The sequence below is a fragment of the Phascolarctos cinereus genome, unplaced genomic scaffold (assembly GCF_003287225.1).
Source record: "Phascolarctos cinereus isolate Bilbo 61053 unplaced genomic scaffold, phaCin_HiC Scaffold_4;HRSCAF=312, whole genome shotgun sequence".
Classification (NCBI taxonomy): domain Eukaryota; kingdom Metazoa; phylum Chordata; class Mammalia; order Diprotodontia; family Phascolarctidae; genus Phascolarctos; species Phascolarctos cinereus.
This window is the reverse complement of record NW_027555847.1, coordinates 540,949,037-540,967,160: the sequence shown is the minus strand read 5'-3', so window position 1 is coordinate 540,967,160 and position 18,124 is coordinate 540,949,037. Positions and strand designations below refer to the sequence as shown.

The following is an 18,124-nucleotide window of genomic DNA, read 5'->3' as shown; positions in this document are numbered from 1 at the left end:
CTGTTCTTCACAAACAAATTCTATTTGTCTGTTCACCTTCGCACCGGCTACTTTTCAAATGCCTGGATTTATCTTCTCCTTCATCTCTGCTTCTCAGACCCCCTAATTTTCTTCAAGACTAATAAGCTCAAGTGTCAACCTCCACGTGAAGTTTGTCCTGAATGATCCTCATCCCCAAAGTTTACCTTGAATCTCCTTTGTGTTTTGTATGTGACTATATATAAGTATACTTTTTCCCCAATGAGAATTTAAAATACATAATGCCAAATGTTATTTAGGTGGCACAATGGATAGAGTGCCAGGCCTAGAGTCAGAAGACCCAAGTTCAGATTTGGCCTCATACATTTACTAACTGTGCGACCCTGGGTAAGGCATTATCCCATTTGTCTCAGTTTCCTCATGTGTAAAACAAGGATAATAGTAGCACCTATCACTCAGGGTTGTTATGGGGCTCAAATGAGATAATCATAAAATGCTTAGTATAGTTCTGGCACATAGTAAGTGCTACATAAATGCTAGCTATTATTATCATTATTACTACTACATTTTTGTCTTTGTATTCCCCATGCTGTACCTGACAGACAGAGGAACTTGCTGATTGACTGACTGAAGGAGATGCTAGTCTTCCTTCCCACAAGTTTGCCAGAGGATCTACTTTATCACTTTCTCATGATTTCATGAGCATACTTAACACATCTATAACTATCACTACATAATCAACCAGCTATTCAGTTTGAAATGAGTTACAATCAATTCAAAGCCACCATATGACTTTCCATTAAATATGTATGTAGGATTCCACTTCCAAGAGCCAAGATGGCTGAGGAAGCAGTAAATCCCCATAGCTCTCCCATATTCACTTCCAAACAACCATAAAATAGTGCCCCAGAAATAATCTTAGAACAATGGAGCCAGCAGTAAGATAGGGCGGATTGGTCTTTTAGGCCGGGAGATTTGGAGATCAGCAAGAAAGGTCTGTCTTACTTGGATAAAAGGGGAGTACATTCCAGGACAGGAAGCATCCCGGTAAGCCAGCAGCAAGCCCTACCTTAGCAAGTCAGAAGGAGTCCTGAACCCCAGTGTGGCAGAGCAGGCAAATGCCAACACTAGGACCCTCCACATGCCTTAGCATAGCTAGGGGAACCAGCAGACTCCAGCTCTGTATGTGCTTCAGTGTAGCCCCAGGCCAACAGGCATCCATCAGTGTGGCCAGACCTCCACTTGTTTCAGCACAGTACTGGGCAAACAGGTATCCTATGGTCTCCAACAGTAGTAGTAGCCACCCCCCACCTCACCCCTTCGACACAGCATCAGACATGATGGTTCCCCCATGGGCCTCAGAAAAACATTAACACAGCACCAGGTAAACAGCCAGGGCCTGCAGCCCCTGGCACAAGAAGCATAAGACAGTTCCTCGTCCACCCTGGGAACAGACATCAAATTTAAAAGGAAAAAGGCCCCCAAAAAAGATGAGCAAAAAACAACAACAAGAACAACAAAAAAGAATCTGACTACAGAAAGTTATTTTGGTAACAGGGAAGATCAAAACAGAAACTCAGAAGAGGACAACAATGTCAAAACACCTATGGCAAAACCACAAAGAAAAACAAGAAGTGGTCTCAAGCCTAGAAAGAACTCACAGAAGAGCTCAAAAAGGAGTTTAAAAATCATACAAGAGAGTTAGAAGAAAAACTGGGAAGTGGGAGTGATGCACAGCAATTGTGAAAAAAGTCAGCAAACTTGGAAAACTACTTAAAAAGCAGAACTGGCCAAATGGAAAAGGAGATACAAAATTCCACTAAAGAAAATAACTCCTTAAAGAGTACAACTGTCCAAATGGAAAAGAAAGTACAAAAGCTAACTGAGGAAAACAACACCTTAAAAGTTAGAGTTGGGGGGCAGCTAGGTAGCACAGTGGATAGAGCTCCAGCCTTGGAGTCAGGAGGACCTGAGTTCAAATCCAGCCTCAGACACTTGACACTTACTAGCTATATGACTCTGGGCAAGTCACCCCAACTGCCTCACCAAAAAGTAAAAACAAACAAACAAACAAAGGTTAGAGTTGGGCTAGTGGAAGCTGATGACTGTATGAGACATGAAGAATCAATCAAACAAAATCAAAAGAATGAAAAAGTGGAAGAAATTGTAAAATAACCTCATGGGAAAACCAAATTGACCTGGAAAATAGATCCGAGAAAGACAATATCAGAATCACTGGACTACCTGAAAGCCATAATCAAAAGGAGGACCTGGACAGCATCTTTCAAGAAATTATCAAGAAAAACCGCCCTGATGTCCTGGAACTAGAGGGCAAAATGGGCACTGAAAGAATCCATGATCACCTCAGGAAAGAGATACCAAAATAAAAACCCCAAGGAACATCATAGCCAAATTTCAAAACTATCAGGTCAAGGGAAAAATACTACAAGTGGCCAGAAAGAAACAATTCAAATATCAGGGAATTATAATCAGGATTACACAGGACTTGGCAACTACAACATTAAAGTATCAGAGGTCATGGAACAAGATATTCCAGAAGGCAAAGGAGCTAGGATTATAACCCAAGAGTCATCACCTGGCAAAATTTAATGTAATACATCAAGGGAAAAAATTGTTTATTCAACTAAATAGAGGGATTTCAAGCTTTCATAAGGAGAAGACCAGAAGTAAACCAAAAATTCAACCTCCAATATCAAGATGCAAAAGATGCAGGAACAGGTAAAAAGCGGAAAGAAAACATAAGGGATTCAATGGAGCCAAACTATTAACATCCTTATGGGGGAAGATGATACTTGCAATTCTTAAAAACTGTATCACTAACAGCAAGCAAGATGGAACATACATAGAGGGTATGGGTATCAGGTGAATTGGAGGGACTGACATAAAAAAAAATTAAAGGATGAGAAAGAGGAGTACAATGGATGCAGAAGGAAGGGAGAAGTAGAACAGAGTGAATTATTTCACATGAAGAGGAAAGAAAGAACTATTACAAGTGCAGGGGAAGATGGGAGGGTGGGTGATGAGCATCACTTGTACCTTACTTTCATCGGTATTGGCTCAAAGATGGAATAATATATACAATCAGTTGAATATAGAAATCTATCTTATCTAATAGGGAAATAGAAGGGGAGGAGATCAAGTAAAGGGGAGTAGGGGGGGACTGACAGGAGGAAAGGCAGATCGGAGAAATGGTAGACAGAAGTCAAACACTGGTGAGGAGGAAAAGGGTAAAAGCAGAAAGAGTGGACAAACAGAAGGAAGAATAGGATTCAGGGAAATAGTTAGTAACTGTGAATATGAATGGGATGAATGCTCCCATAAAACAGAAGCAGATAGTGGAGTGGATCAAAAACCAGAATCCTACAATATGTTATTTACAAGAAACACACTTGAAACAGAGACATACAGAGTAAAGTGAAGGGGCTGTTTCCTTAAGGAAGAAAACTACATCTTGCTAAAAGGTACCACAGACAATGAAGTAACATCAACACTAAGCATATATGCACCAAGTGGTATAGCATCCAAACTCTTAAAGAAGAAGTTAAGTGAGTTATAGGAAGATATCAACAGCAATACTATGCTAATGAGGGACCTCAAATGTCCGCTCTCAGAACTCAATAAATTCAACCAAAAAATAAAGAAACCAAGGAGGTAAATATAATATTAGAAAAACTGGACATGACCTTTGGAGAAAACTGAATGGGAACAAAAATAAATATACATGTTCTCAGTAGTACGTAGCACCTGCATAAAAACTGACCATGTAATAGGGCATTAAAAACCTCAAAATCAAATGTAAAAAGGCAGAAATATTGAATATATTCTTTTCAGAGCAAACTGCAATAAAAATTGCATTCAATAAAGGGCAGCAGAAAGATAGATGAAAAATTAATTGGAAACTAAACAATCTAATCCTAAAGAATAAATGGGTCAAAGAACAAATCACAGAAACAATAAAAAATTTCATTAATGAGAATGTCAATGAGACAACATACCCAAATTTATGGGATACAGCCAAAATAGTACTTAGGGGAAAACTTATTTCTCTGAATTCTTATATCAACAAAATATGAAAAGAACAGATCAATGAGTTGGGCATGAAAGTTTAAAAAAAAACCTTGCAAAAAGAACAAATTAAAAAATCCTCAATTGAGCATTAAACTGGAAATCCTGAAAATCAAAGGTGAGATTAATAAGACTGAAAGTAAAAATACTTACATAGATATACAGATATAGATATAGATTGAGCTAATAACTAAATGTAGGAGCTGGTTTTATGAAAAAGAAAACAAACAATAAGAAAGATAAGCTATTAGTTAATTTGATTTAAAAAAAGGAAGAAGAAAACCAACTATCCAGTATAAAAATGAAAAGAGTGAAATCATCACAATGAAGAAATAAAAGCAATCATTAGGAAATATTCTGTCCAACAATATGCCAATAAATCTGACAATCTAAGTGAAATCGATGACTACAAAAATAAAAATTACCTAGATTAACAGATCAGGAAACAGAACGCCTAAATAACTCCATCTTAGAAAAAAGATTTTGAACAAGCCATTAATGAACCCAAAGGAAAAAATCCCCAGGGCGAGACAGGTTCATGAGTGAATTCTACCAAACACTTAAGGAACAATTAATTATAATACTACATAAACTACTTTAAAAAATAGGCAAAGGAGTCCTACCAAAATCCTTTTATGACACAAATATGGTACTGATACCTAAACCAGAAAGAGCTAAATCAGAGAAAGAAATTATAGACCAATTTCCTTAATGAATATCAATGCAACATTTTTAACAGAATACTCACAAGGAGATTACAGTAATATATCACAAGGATTATACACTATGACCAGGTGGAATTTATACCAGGAATACAGGGTTGGTTCAATATTAGGAAAATATCAACATAATTGATCATATCAACAACAAAACCAACATAAATCATATGATTATCTCAACAGATGCTGTAAAAGCTTTTGACTAAAATACATCATCCATTCCTATTAAAAACACTACAGAGCACAGTAAAGGGAGTGTTCCTTAAAATGACAAGTAATATCTCTCTAAAATCATCAGCAAGTATTATGGGGATAAGCTAAAAGTCTTCTCAATAAAATCAGGGGTGAAGCAAGGATACCCATAATCACCACTATTATTCGATATAGTACTAGAAATGTTAGCTATAGCAATTAGAGAAGAAAAAGAAACTGCAGGAATTAAATAGGCAATGAGGAAACAAAAGTATCACTCTTTGCAGATGATATGATGGTATACTTAGACAACTCTAGAGTATCAACTAAAAAAATTACTTAAAATAATTAACAACTTTAACAAAGTTGGAGGATATAAGATAAACCCACATAAATCATCAGCATTTCTTTTTATGACCAATAAAGCCCAGCAGTAAGAGATAGAAAGAGAAACTGCATTTAAAATAACTGCAGACAATATAAAATATTTGGGAGTCTACCTGCCAAGACAAATCCAGGAACTATATGAGCATAATTACAAAACACTTTTCACACAAATAAAGTCCAATCTAAACAACTGGAAAAATATCATTTGCTCATGAGTAGGCCGAGTCAATATAATAAAAATGACAATTCTGCCTAAAGTAGTTTACTTGTTCAGTTCCATACCAATCAAGCCATACCAAAATTATAGAGCCAGAAAAAATAGCAACAAAATTCATCTAGAAGAACAAGGTCAAGAATATTAAGGGAATTAATGGGGAAAAAAAAACAACAACAAAGGAAGGTGGCCTAGCAGTACCAAATCTCAAACTACATTATAAACCAGTAATCATCTAAACTACAAGTATTGGCTAAGAAACAGAGTGCTGGATCAGTGGAACCGAGTCAGTAACCACAGCAATCTATTATTTGATAAATCCCAGTTTTGGGGATAAGAAATTACTATTTGATAAAAACTGCTGGAAAAACTAGAAAAAAAATAGGGGGGAAAAAAAAGCTAGTTATAGACCAATATATCATACCATGTACCAAGATTAAAACGAGTGCATGATTTAGACATAAACGGTGACATCATAAATCAAATTAGAAGAGCAAGGAATAGTTTACCTGTCATATCTATGGAGGGGGGAAGATTTCACAACCAAACTAGAAAGAGAGCATTACAAAATGTAAAATAGATAATTTTGATTATCTAAAATTAAAAAGCTTTTGTACAAACAAAACCAATGCAACCAGATTAGAAGGAAAGCACAAACCTGAGAAACAATTTTTATAGCAAGAGTTTCTGATAAAATAGAGCACTGAGTCAAATTTATAAGAATACAAGTCATTCCCCAATTGGTAAATGGTCAAAGGATATGAATAGGCAGTTTTCAGAAGAAGAAATCAAAGCCATCTACAGGCATATGAAGAAGTGTTCTAAATCACTATTGATTAGAGAAATGCAAATCAAAACAACTCTAAAATGCCACCTCACACCTATCAGATTGGCTAATCTGAAAAAAAAAAAAAGGAAAATGAAAAATGTTGGCGAGGATGTGGGAAAATTGGGACACTGATGCACTGTTGGTGGAGTTGTGAAAGGATCCAACCATTCTGGAGAGCAATTTAGAACTATGCTCAAAGGGCAACCAAACTGTAAATACCCTTTAATCTAGCAATATTACAACTAGGTCTGTATCCCAAAGAGATCACAAAAAAGGGAAAAGGACCTCGTGTGCAAAAATATTTATAGCAGCCCTTTTTGTGGTTGCAAAATATGCTAATTGAGGGGATGCCCATCAATTGGGAATGGCTAAACATGCTGTGGTATATGAATGTAATGGAATACTATTGTGCAATAAGAAATGATGAACAGGCAAACTTCAGAAAAACCTGGAAAGACTTGTATAAACTGATGTAAAGTGAAATGAGCAGAACCAGGAGAACACTATGATATCAGCAACATCGTGTGATGATCAACCAGGAATGACTCAGCTTTTTCAGCCACACGATGATCCAAGACAAGGATTCAAAAACGAAAATGTCATCCACATCCAGATAAAAAACTGATGGATTATGAATGTAGATCAAAATATTTTTCACTTATTCATTTTATTAATATTCATATTACTCATTTTTTTTCATTTCTTTCTCGTGTCTTTTTTTTCCCTTTTGATCAGTTTCTTCTTTCATAACTTTGACTAATATGGAAACTACATGTTAGCACATGTATAAACTACTATCAGACTGCCTACCATTTTTAGAAGAGGAGAGAGGAGGGAAGGTAGGGAGAAAAATTTGGAACTCAAAATCCTGTAAAAACGAATGCTAAAAATTTTCTTGACATGTAACTGGGGGAAAAAATACTATTTTAAAATATACGTGCGTGTGTGTGTGTGTGTGTGTGTGTGTGTGTGTGTGTGTGTGTAAATTTTATTACAATCTAAGCACCTTATATGGGCAGCTAGGTAGTGCAGTAGATAGAATGCCAAGCCTGGAGTCAGGAAAATTTCTCTTTCTGAGTTCAAATCTGGCCTCAGACACTTACTAGCTATGTGCATATGACCTGGGGCAAATCACTTAACCCTGTTTGCCCCAGTTTCCTCTATAAAATGAGCTGGAGAAGGAAATGGCAAACCGCTCCAGTATTTCTGCCAATAAAACCCCAAATAGGGTCATGAAAAGTCAAGACACAGCTAAAAATGACTGAACCTTACATATGTACTTGCATACTGTTCAATTAAATACTATATGGACTATATGGAAATAGTTATAGCACATATAGACATAAGATGTAGATACAGATAAATCTCCCAACCAAATTACGTGATTTTTAAAATACTAATAAGGCCCTTAAATGATTTCTTCTCATTGATAGGAAAAAAGTTCCTTACTATAGTAATTCATTCACTATTGGTTAAGTGTGTTCAATGCCACATATATGTTAATTGCATTTGTTCTAGTCCCTATTGGTTGTCTCACAAATCTGTGCTATTAATTACAGTAAAGAGAATCAAAAGAATGTGGATGAATGAGTTTAAAGTTCCTTCCTATTCCTTAAAGTAGAATCTCTAAAATTTATAAATTTTTAGTTAAACTTTATTCTCTGTCTGGGACCAAATAAGTTGTAAAACATCCCCAAAGCAAAAACAAGAAATTAAAAAACAAGGCATTACAAAGGCAATAAAAAAGAAAGTAGATCTATTTCCATTACTAGTGGGGGCTATCCATTTAACAGAAATCCTATCTTTATAATCAACTTTTATCGATAAGCATAAAGTAAACCTTTTGAGATTGTCACGTAACTGCCAAGGTCATTTCTACCTTAATACTACTTGTATAATTCTATACATACTTACATTTTTCCATTTATTATCAACTGGTTGTAACAGTGTAGTAGAAGCAGTACTCTGGGACTGAGATATTGAATCCTAAAAATAAAAGCAGCACAAAAAGAAAATTAAAGAAAGAACAAGCATTAGAAATCATTATTTTTTTCCCCACAAAGCATATACAATTTAGGAAAAATTTTCACTTCAGATAAGGAAAAATTTAACCCTTAAAGAAAAATAACTTCCTAATTTATGGATTAAGGAGATAAGTAATTCCATAATTTATGCTTTGTTATTACTAATAAATTGCACACTGCAATTATATGCTTTTTGTAAATGAATGCTTATGTCATCTTATCTTCTCTAAATCTGATGAAAATTTATTAATTGTGGTCAATTAGTATGTCTTTAAACAAATATAACTTGTCTTCCAGTAACCCAAGGTCTATCAAGAATATCCCTTCATGAAGAAATTTAACTTTGTCAATATTTAAAATATTCATATTACACAATTCAAACATGGAGACAAAGATTTCACATACAGTTCTCTATTTTTACATAAATTTGCATTATGCAAATTTTACTTTAAGTAAAGAAATCTACCTTCCAAAAAAAAAATCTATGGCAGCTTTACTGTACAGTACTGAGCTCTCTCTCTCTCTCTCTCTCTCTCTCTCTCTCTCTCTCTCTCTCTCTCTCTCCTCTCTCTCTCCATTCTTGCCCCTCAGCTGGGTGCTTCACGACAACCCCCCACCCCACATACACACCTCCCAATCAACAACAAAAACCACTCCAAGTTAAAGCAGACCCCAGGGAGACTCTGCTACCATTGATCAGGGGCTTGGCTTGAGACCTCCAGCATCAAGAGAGGAGACCTTTGCCTCTCTGCATTCTCTCCACCATCCCCATTCTATCTACTTTCCTTTAGCAGGTTGTCCTTGGCCCCAATCTGTATCCTATCTTCTCCTGCGTCTGGCCCCCATGTATCTGTCTCATTTCCCTCCTCTTCCCCATTCCTCCTTCTTCCTTCTGGTTCTGGCCAGGGGTCCAACATGGTTGGCCCTGGTCCTCATATGTTCCTGCTCCTGCTCTTCCTTCTATGTTCTTGGCCTCCAGGTATACTTGAACCATGTACCAAGCCCCCTCTTGCCACAGGGGGCATGGCTCCCTTCCTTCCTCTTTCCCTTCCTTCCCATTCACAAACAAATTCACATTATGTAAAAATCTATACAATGGTGAACAATTCACTGGCATAAAGCTAGAACTATCTGTATATGCTTTTATAAACTACATTACCGTTGTAACATGAGTGGTCTCTGTAGTAGAACTTGATGAATTCTGTGGTCCACCCATATGCATCTTGCTGATGTGAGTATTTAAGCTACCTAAACTTTTGAATATACAACTGCATTCTGTGCAATTATATGTAGGACCATTCTTGACCTTAAAGAATTGTATTAGAAAAGAACAATTAGATTATTACAATTATTTAATCAAAGCTACAGTAAACATAAGTACAACAATCAAAATTCTATTCTAATGAATCTTCCTTGACAAACAAAACTGGGGAAACAACCGAACCCTACTTCTGCTGGGGAGAGGGGTGAGAATTTTTGTTTGATTTTGTTTAAAATGGACACCACCCCTGCATTCCATATATTTTAACATGAGATATAGTAGGAAATAAAGATTACAATACATTCCAACAGCTCAATGATGTTTACATTCCCTCTTTGACTGCAACCCATCCTTGCCCACCAATCCTTTTCAACTCTTGGAGTACATTACAAACAAGAAATTACGCAAAGGTTATGCAAAGATATGAAAGCAAAAAGAAGTGCTGGTCACATGACAAGAATGAAGGATTACTCTTTGCTGCCTGCCCATCCTCAACCTTGTCAAATCAAATATTTAATACAGAGGTCCACCAATATGCTGGCTGCCTTCCTTGAACCTCCTCTTGATACTGCTAAGGATATAAGCAGAGCACAGAGGCTAGCCATATCTCTCTCACTACATGCCTAGGCCATCTTTTTCAAAAGTACATTTCCTTGATAATGTCCTTTACACCAATTCTCCTAGATAATTCCTCATTTGTATTACTATATTAAAGTTCACACTAAAACATGCATGTGCTCATACACACGATTTTCTTTTCAATGGCTGTTTGTATAATTCTCAACTTCAAATCTTTGAAGGACACAGTATTTCCTGACTTCTGAACATATAACATCATTGGAAAAGTATTGGTACTATGTGGAAGATACTACTGTGCTAAGCTCTTGGGTGACAAAGACAAAAAAACCCTCAAAATTTCCCTGTCCTTAAGGAGTTTATAATCTACTGACAAATGAACACAAATAAGTAAAAACAAGAAAGGAGACAAACATTAACAACTGATGGGATCAGGAAAGGCTTTATAGAAGGTGGAATTTGAAATTGAACACTGAAGGACACAAAAGATTCTCACAAGCAGATGTGAAGAAGGAATGAATTCCAAGAATGTCAGGGGACAGCTAAGAAGATTAACTGAGCTAGAATACAGTGTGTAAAGAGGAGTAATATGAGATAAGGATGGAGATAAGTTGCAATCACACAGTGGAAGGCTTTAAATGACAGGCTAAGGAGCTTTGAATGTCATCCTAAAGGCAACAGAGAGCCACTAAAGATTTCTGAAAGCACAATGACATGATCAGACCTGTGCCTGAGGAAAAAAAGGATGGATTATGGAGGGGAGAGACTTGGAAACCAGTTCTGCATCTAATATAACAGTCTGTGAGATGTGACAGTGGTCTGGACTAAGGTCTCAGTAGAGCTTTCGAGGATAAAGGGAGACAGATGCAAAGGATGTTGTGTTGCTAGAATTAACAACACTCAACCAACGATCAGAAATGTGGCAATGAGCAAAAGTTAAGAACTCAGGATGACTGCAAGGTTGCCAGCCTAATTAGAATGATAGTGACTTCAAGAGAAATAGAGTCGTTTAGCAAAAAGATAAAGGATGAAAACAGTAAGTTCCATTTTGGATATGCTGAGTTTGAGAGGCCTCAGGCTGGGATATCTAGCAGGCAGTTGTCGATGAAGGATAAGCATTGCAAATAAGTTAACATGGCTGGATATAAAAATCTAGGAAACACCTAAGTAGAGGTAATAATGGAATTTACAGCAGCAAATTCACAACCACCATGACATTGCTGGTGTCAGAATGATCAGTTTTTATGTTACGGAGTAATTTAAGATTGTTGAAAGAGACGAGTAATTTCTCAAATGTAATACAGCCAATCTCTTCTTTATATTCAGTTCTGGCCCCTGCTTTGTCTCCATCTTGAATGTATGTCAGAGAAACATGTACATACAGTTCAATTCTGATTTTACTGAAGAACAGCAAGGCATAGCCCTTTTTGATAAGCAGATTGTTAAAAATTACCTGTTTTGAGTTATGGACCTCGATGAAGAGGTCCTATGGTATATTCTTAAGTTTGATGCAATTTAACACATCATACATAAAAAGGACTACCTGCAGAACCTCCCTGCTTAATAATAAATCCTTCTTCCATATAAGTATCAACTTTTAACAGCTCAGGGTATACTATCAAAAGTCATGTGTGTGAATGGACCCACAAATTTCAATGACACACCTTAGAAATGTATATACAACTTTCAAGACAGCGAAAAAGAAAATAAAATTTTGATTACCTTAAAGCTGTAATTCTATTCTGTTTAACAAATACTTATTAATCTCCTAGTATGACACTATGATATACAGTAGGCATATAGAAATGAAGAACAATAGTTTTTGCCCTCTATGAGCTCAACAATAATTTTTTTTTTTTGGTTAGACCTCTGATTTAATGTATGTAAGGAATTTCTGGTGAGGAAACTCTCTTCACCATTTCAGATTAGCAACTGTTGTTGCTAGCATCAGTGAGTTGCCAGGACACAAAAGGGTTATATACAAACAAATTTAATGCAAGTTAGACTATAGTAAGTGTAAGGGAGAGGATAAAAACAAATTAAAGAAAGGAGATACAACTTCTACCTAAAGGTATAAGGAAAGCTTTCATGGAGGTAGCACCTGAGCTGGAACTTAAATGAAGAAAAAAATTTTAACAGGTATACAATGGTATACAAATTAACTAAGACAAACTAAAATAACTAAATTTACTGACTTCCACAATAAACTTACAACTTATACCTTTAAATGTGAAATGGTATTTGAGTACACAGAGATGCAGAGAAGGAAGGAGATTAAATAACAGTCACTACTTCAGTTCAGTGCCCTAGACGTTGTAGTGGGCAATAAGCTACTGCAACAGGCCTAGGCAAGGAAAGGAATGAGGCCCAGAACACAGATGGTAGCAACAGGAATGAAAAGAAGCAAATGAAAAGGAATAATTTAAAATATGGCTGGAAAATTAAGTAGGGGCCAGGCAGCACAGGACCTTGAATACAAGATAAGTAGATTGTATTTTAATCTAGTAAGAGATAGGACATCACAAAACTTTTTGAACATATGAACAGGCCTGTGCCGCAGCAAAAATACTTGAGCACTAGCATAAAAAGGCTTAAGAGGGGAAAATCTGTAGTCATACACGAGTTCAAAACAATCAACTTTTCAAATACCAACTAAGTCTGCAGTGTTATGCGGCAAGCCCCAAAAGCTAATGTGATCTTTGGGCACATTAAGAAAGATACAGCTTTCAAGAATGTGGAAATGATTATCCCTCTACAATCTAGCTTACTAAAATTATATCTGCAGTACTGTGTTCAGTTCTGAGTGCCACAGTTTAAAAAGAATATGGAAAAGGTAGAAAGTATCCTGAGGAAGGCAATCAGAATGTTGATAGGCCTTGGATCTATGCCATGTGGACATTTATTGAAGGAACCTGGGATGTTTAGCCCGGAGAAGAGGAAGAGAACTATGGCAGCTGTCTCTAAATATTTGTAAAGCTTTTACGTGGGTGAAGAATTAGACTCGTTTCTGCGTGGACCTAGAGAGCAAAAGTAGGAGTAATGTGGAAGATGTAAAAAGGTAAATTTACACTTCATACTAAGAACAATGTCTTAAAAATTAGAGGAGTCCAAAAGCAGAATGAACTACCTCATGTGGTCATGAGTTCCCTTTTTTTACTGCAGCCTTCAAGTAAAGGCTAGATAACCATTTCTCGGGTGTAGTACAGTAAAGATTCCTTTTGGATATGGGTTATACTGGAAAAGGATAATAAAAACAGCATTTATAGAGCACTTTAAGGTTTGCAAACTGCTGTACACATGATCTCAGAAGAGCCCTGTGAAGTAGGTGCTATTATCTCTATTCTATAGATGAGGAAACTGAAACTGAGAGAGGTTAAGTGACTTGTCCAAGATTACACAGCTAGTAAAGTCTGGAGGCAGAAATTGAACTTGGGTCTTCCTGTCTCCAAGTCTACATCAGCAAGCTGCCAAAATAGTTACTGACATCCCTTTCTATTAAAAAATTTGATGATTCTATACCTCTTTTTCCCCCTGACCTAATCTGCCCCTGATTTACTAATTCAGAGCCTCTTCCAGTTCCCACCCTCTGAGATTATGGAAGGACATGGCAGTCTAGGATTTTTAAAAACTCAGATATTTTATTGGTTTATGGTATATAATTTGAATAAAGGTTGAAAAACGCTAGACCTGATGGTTCTAAAAATGACTGTCAGCTACAACAAAACCTGAGGAGAAAAAAAAAGCATAAACAGCAGATTAACATATTTTAAGGAAATCAACCAATACATATTTATTGAATCAATCAATAAGCATTTATTAAGTGCCTATAAAAACAAGAACAAAAAGCTCCTTTCCTGAAGAAGCTTATGTTCTATCTTGAGAATTTATGTGTGTATGTACACACTAAATATATATGAAATACATACAAGGTAATTTTAAGGTAGAGGCAATGACAGCTGTGAACATCAGGAAAAAAGAATTATTGAAATTTCACAGCAAAGCTCTTAGGAAAAAACTATCTGTACTTGTTGGTTCCTCTTTCTCTCCTCTCATAGTTCAGGCCTTTCAGTCCAGCTTCTGATTTTATCAATCAACTAAAATTACTCTCTCTAAAAATTAAATCAAATTTCTCAATCCTTATCCTTTTTGACCTCTCTACTACATATACTGTCATTGACTACCCTCTGTCCCTGTTATACACTAAGTTTTTGTAACACTGTTCTCAGTTCCCCTCCTACCTGTCTTGACTATTCCTTTGCTGCATCATCCTCTAATTGTAGGTAAATCCCAAAACTTTGTCCTGGGCCTCTTCTTGTCCTATACTCTGCTTTGCTAACCCTTTTAACTTTTATTAGTTTAATAATCATCTCTACTGATGACCACAAGATCTCTACATCTCGGTAATCTCTGTACTGAGCTCCAATAGGCAGCTCACCCACTGCCTACTGAACTTTTAAAAACAGAATGTCAAATAGGCAACTCAAATGCAACACGTACAAAAAAAGATTCACCCCCTTTCCTCAAAACCTATTCTTCTTCCAAAGTTCCCTATTTTTGACAAGTGCATGTATCAGCATATATCCAGTCAGACAGACATACAAACTGGGAGTCTCCCTAGTGACTCATACCCAAGCGGTTACCAAGTCAATTCAACCACCACACATTTCTCACCTTGAAACTCCTCCTATTTCTAGCTTATTACATTTCTAATCAAACCTAATGGATGTTACCACAAGAAGTTTTGGGAAAAGATTATATGCGTCCAGCTAGATTTATTCTGATATATATATTTGAGACTTCTTTCAAAGTATAATATCCATCCTTAGCCAACTAAAAAATTGAACTAATTAAGTTAGGGATTAACATTAAGATACATAAAAAAATGAAAAAATGTACATCTTTAAAAGCACAGGACAACCCTAATTTTGAAAAAAAAATCAAAAGGCGGATTTCATGGTGAAATGAGAAGTGACTTGGTAGTCAGAATACCTGGGTTCTAATGCTAGCTCTAGATGTGTGATGTCAAACAAGGTTAGGCTTCAATTTTCTCATGTGTAATGAGAGAGCTGAATTAATTGATTTCTAAGTTTCATTCTAGTTTGGACAATTCATACATCTTTAATAGTGCTGGAAACTACTCAGATGAAAACTATAAACTATAAAAATAAAATTAAAAATAAATTTCTACTAATAATAAGAATATATAAATGACCAAAACATGAAAATTAATAAAATACAAGGACTACTTGGCCATAGTAAGAACCAAAAAATTACTTCAAATATTTTAAAGTATGCATTCAGTTAAATAAATTAACACAATTGAAATAACATCCACTCAAAAGGAAAAAGCCGGAAAAATTGCTATAGAATCAGCATAAGTATTAAACAACTGCCTAATGAAGTTATTTTTAATTCATTGATCAGATAGCAGATATGTCTGCCATATATGATACAGTAGGTATAGAATAAATTATAAGTGCAGCAGACAAATGAAAAGATTCATTAATATCCATAGTAGCACAATTACAATGCACACATTTTATTAATTATTTTTCTAATTTTCCTTTTTTATATCAATATTTTAGGAATTAATAAGATTCTTAAGTCCTATCCTGATATAATTTCAGTACCATCAACAAAGGTGACATTCATTTTTCACATATTTACATATAACAGAGTTGAAATAAATATTGAAATATTTATTCTACATAGCCAATTAATTCATGTTTCCAGTAAATAAATGAAAGATAAAAATGGTAATTCCAAGTACAAAATTTATAGACTACAATTTTTAACTCTGAATCTACATTAAAAAAAAAGGTAAGCATATAAGAAAGAGTCCATTTATGATAACACATCACTAACTAATAAACTTACCTCTGAATGAACTCGCTGTATATGTGACTGAAGATTTCCTTTCTGAGAAAAGGCTGCAGGACAAAAGGCACAGGCATGGGGTTTTTCACCAGTATGTTTAATCATATGGGTCTGCAATGCCCCCTTCTGGTTAAAAGCTTTTCCACATTCACTACATTTAAATGGTCTTTCACCTAAAATGAAAAAGTTACAAAAACATAATCCCATAATTGTGCAAGCACAAGTCACCACAATATGCCTTAAAGAAAAGTCCAAGTGACAAAATCTCTCTCTCTCTCTCTCTCTCTCTCTTCTCTCTCTCTCTCTCTCTCTCTCTCTCTCTCTCTCTCATATATATATACATATATATATATATTCATATATTCTATGGTTTCTCTCAATAAAGGATAAATGACATTAAAGACTAATCACTTAATAATAAGTAACTATTAAGAGCTTTATAGCTTCTTGAGAGTATGGATTATTTCATTCTCTGTGCTTGTATGCCCAGGAACTAGCAAAATGCCTAACACATAATAAGTGTTCAATAAAAATTTGCTATTTAAGAAATTAGGGGTTAGTAAAAATTTCTCTCTTTTGTGAATTTTTAAACTATCACCTCTTGAACAAATCAATTTTTAAAAAACAACCATAACAATCATTCATCTATGAGTTGATCATTTGGGAGAAATTTCATAAATGCAACAGAATAAAGTCAAAATAGCTGGCTGGACATTCAAGGCTCTCCACCCTCTGATCCCAAACATGCTTTCTAGCCTTTCCTTCATTCCACTAGCTCTCAACTATTCTTTGCTATAGAAAATTATAGTGTCTTGAAATGTCTCTTGTTTTTCCACCTCTACCACTATGCTAATGTCATTTGATACGCTTTTTTTTTCTTATGCCCTACTTCCAAACCCTTTCTCTATATAATAAATCCTACCTCATTCTTCAAAACCAGCTGGAGTGTGCCCCACAACCAAAGGCCACCTCACCATATGAGGGCAATTCTCCTAGCATTTTGTACTTATAACCATTATTTAGTATGAGTAATTTGTTTATGCAAATGTCCCTACTAGAATGTAAATTTTTTTAAAGACAAAGACTATTCTTCTTTTGCATCTCACTCAACATCTAGCATAATCCTTCACAAATAGGTTCTAAATGGATTGGTGAATACAAAATATAATATCTTCTGTACATCTGTTATCTCTCAAGAACCTAAACAATATTCAAAAATATTACAGAAGTTCTCTCTATAATATTTCGCAAATGTTTCATTTTATGGCACACAGTTATTACCAAAGCACTTATGAGTGTAATGTCAATGTTTTCAATGGTATTTAAAAATCGTTCTAAGCTTTTTTAAAAATGCAAAATACAAGGCCTCTTGAAGAACATGTAAAAAACTGAAATCTGTTTACCTATCAAACACTTTATTCACAACTGATTAACTTAGACAACTCATTTAACTTCTCTGAGCAAGCATGAGGGTTTGGACAAGGTCTTCTCTAAGATCTCTCAGGGCGTTGGAATTCCTTATAGGACTCTAAGGCTTCAAAGTTTAGGATAATATGGTTATTACGGTAATAAAAGTTATTTCCTTAAAACCTGTTTCCTTGAGGAAAGAATAATGTTGAATAAAGTCTTCAAGAGGTTTCTTTAAATTAAGGCACAACAAAAGGTAGAGAGAAGGAAATCTCTCCAGGAGTCAGTCAAATTTTATTAAGTGTGTACTGGCACCATTGTACCAGATATTGTGCTAAGCACTAGGAATTCAAAGAAATGCAAAAGCCAATCCTTGTTCTCAAGAAACTCAGTCAAATGAGGGAGACAATGTGTAGACCACTATGTACAAATAAGTGATATGCAGGATAAATCAGATATAATCAACAGAGGGCACTCAAATTAAAACAGATTGGGAAAGGTTTCCTACAGAAGAAGAGATTTAATCTGACGCTTAAAGAAAGAAAGGAAACCAAGAATCTGAGATATAGAAAT

At 35.5% G+C, this 18,124-nt stretch overlaps 1 protein-coding gene across 6 annotated transcripts in view; it reads right to left on the bottom strand.

Moving 5' to 3' along the window:
• ZNF236 (zinc finger protein 236) overlaps positions 1–18,124 on the bottom strand; it is a 221,866-nt gene that overhangs the window by 124,982 nt on the left and 78,760 nt on the right. For all 6 annotated transcript variants that reach the window (XR_013486249.1, XM_020986931.2, XM_078153550.1 and 3 more), the window contains 3 exons: positions 16,145–16,317; positions 9,590–9,736; positions 8,321–8,392 (listed from right to left, as the gene is read on the bottom strand). Coding sequence is in view for 5 of the 6 variants with exons in the window: in XM_020986931.2 (XP_020842590.1) it covers positions 8,321–8,392; positions 9,590–9,736; positions 16,145–16,317 (392 nt within the window). In the remaining variant the exon portion in view is untranslated. The remainder of the gene's footprint in view (positions 1–8,320; positions 8,393–9,589; positions 9,737–16,144; positions 16,318–18,124) is intronic.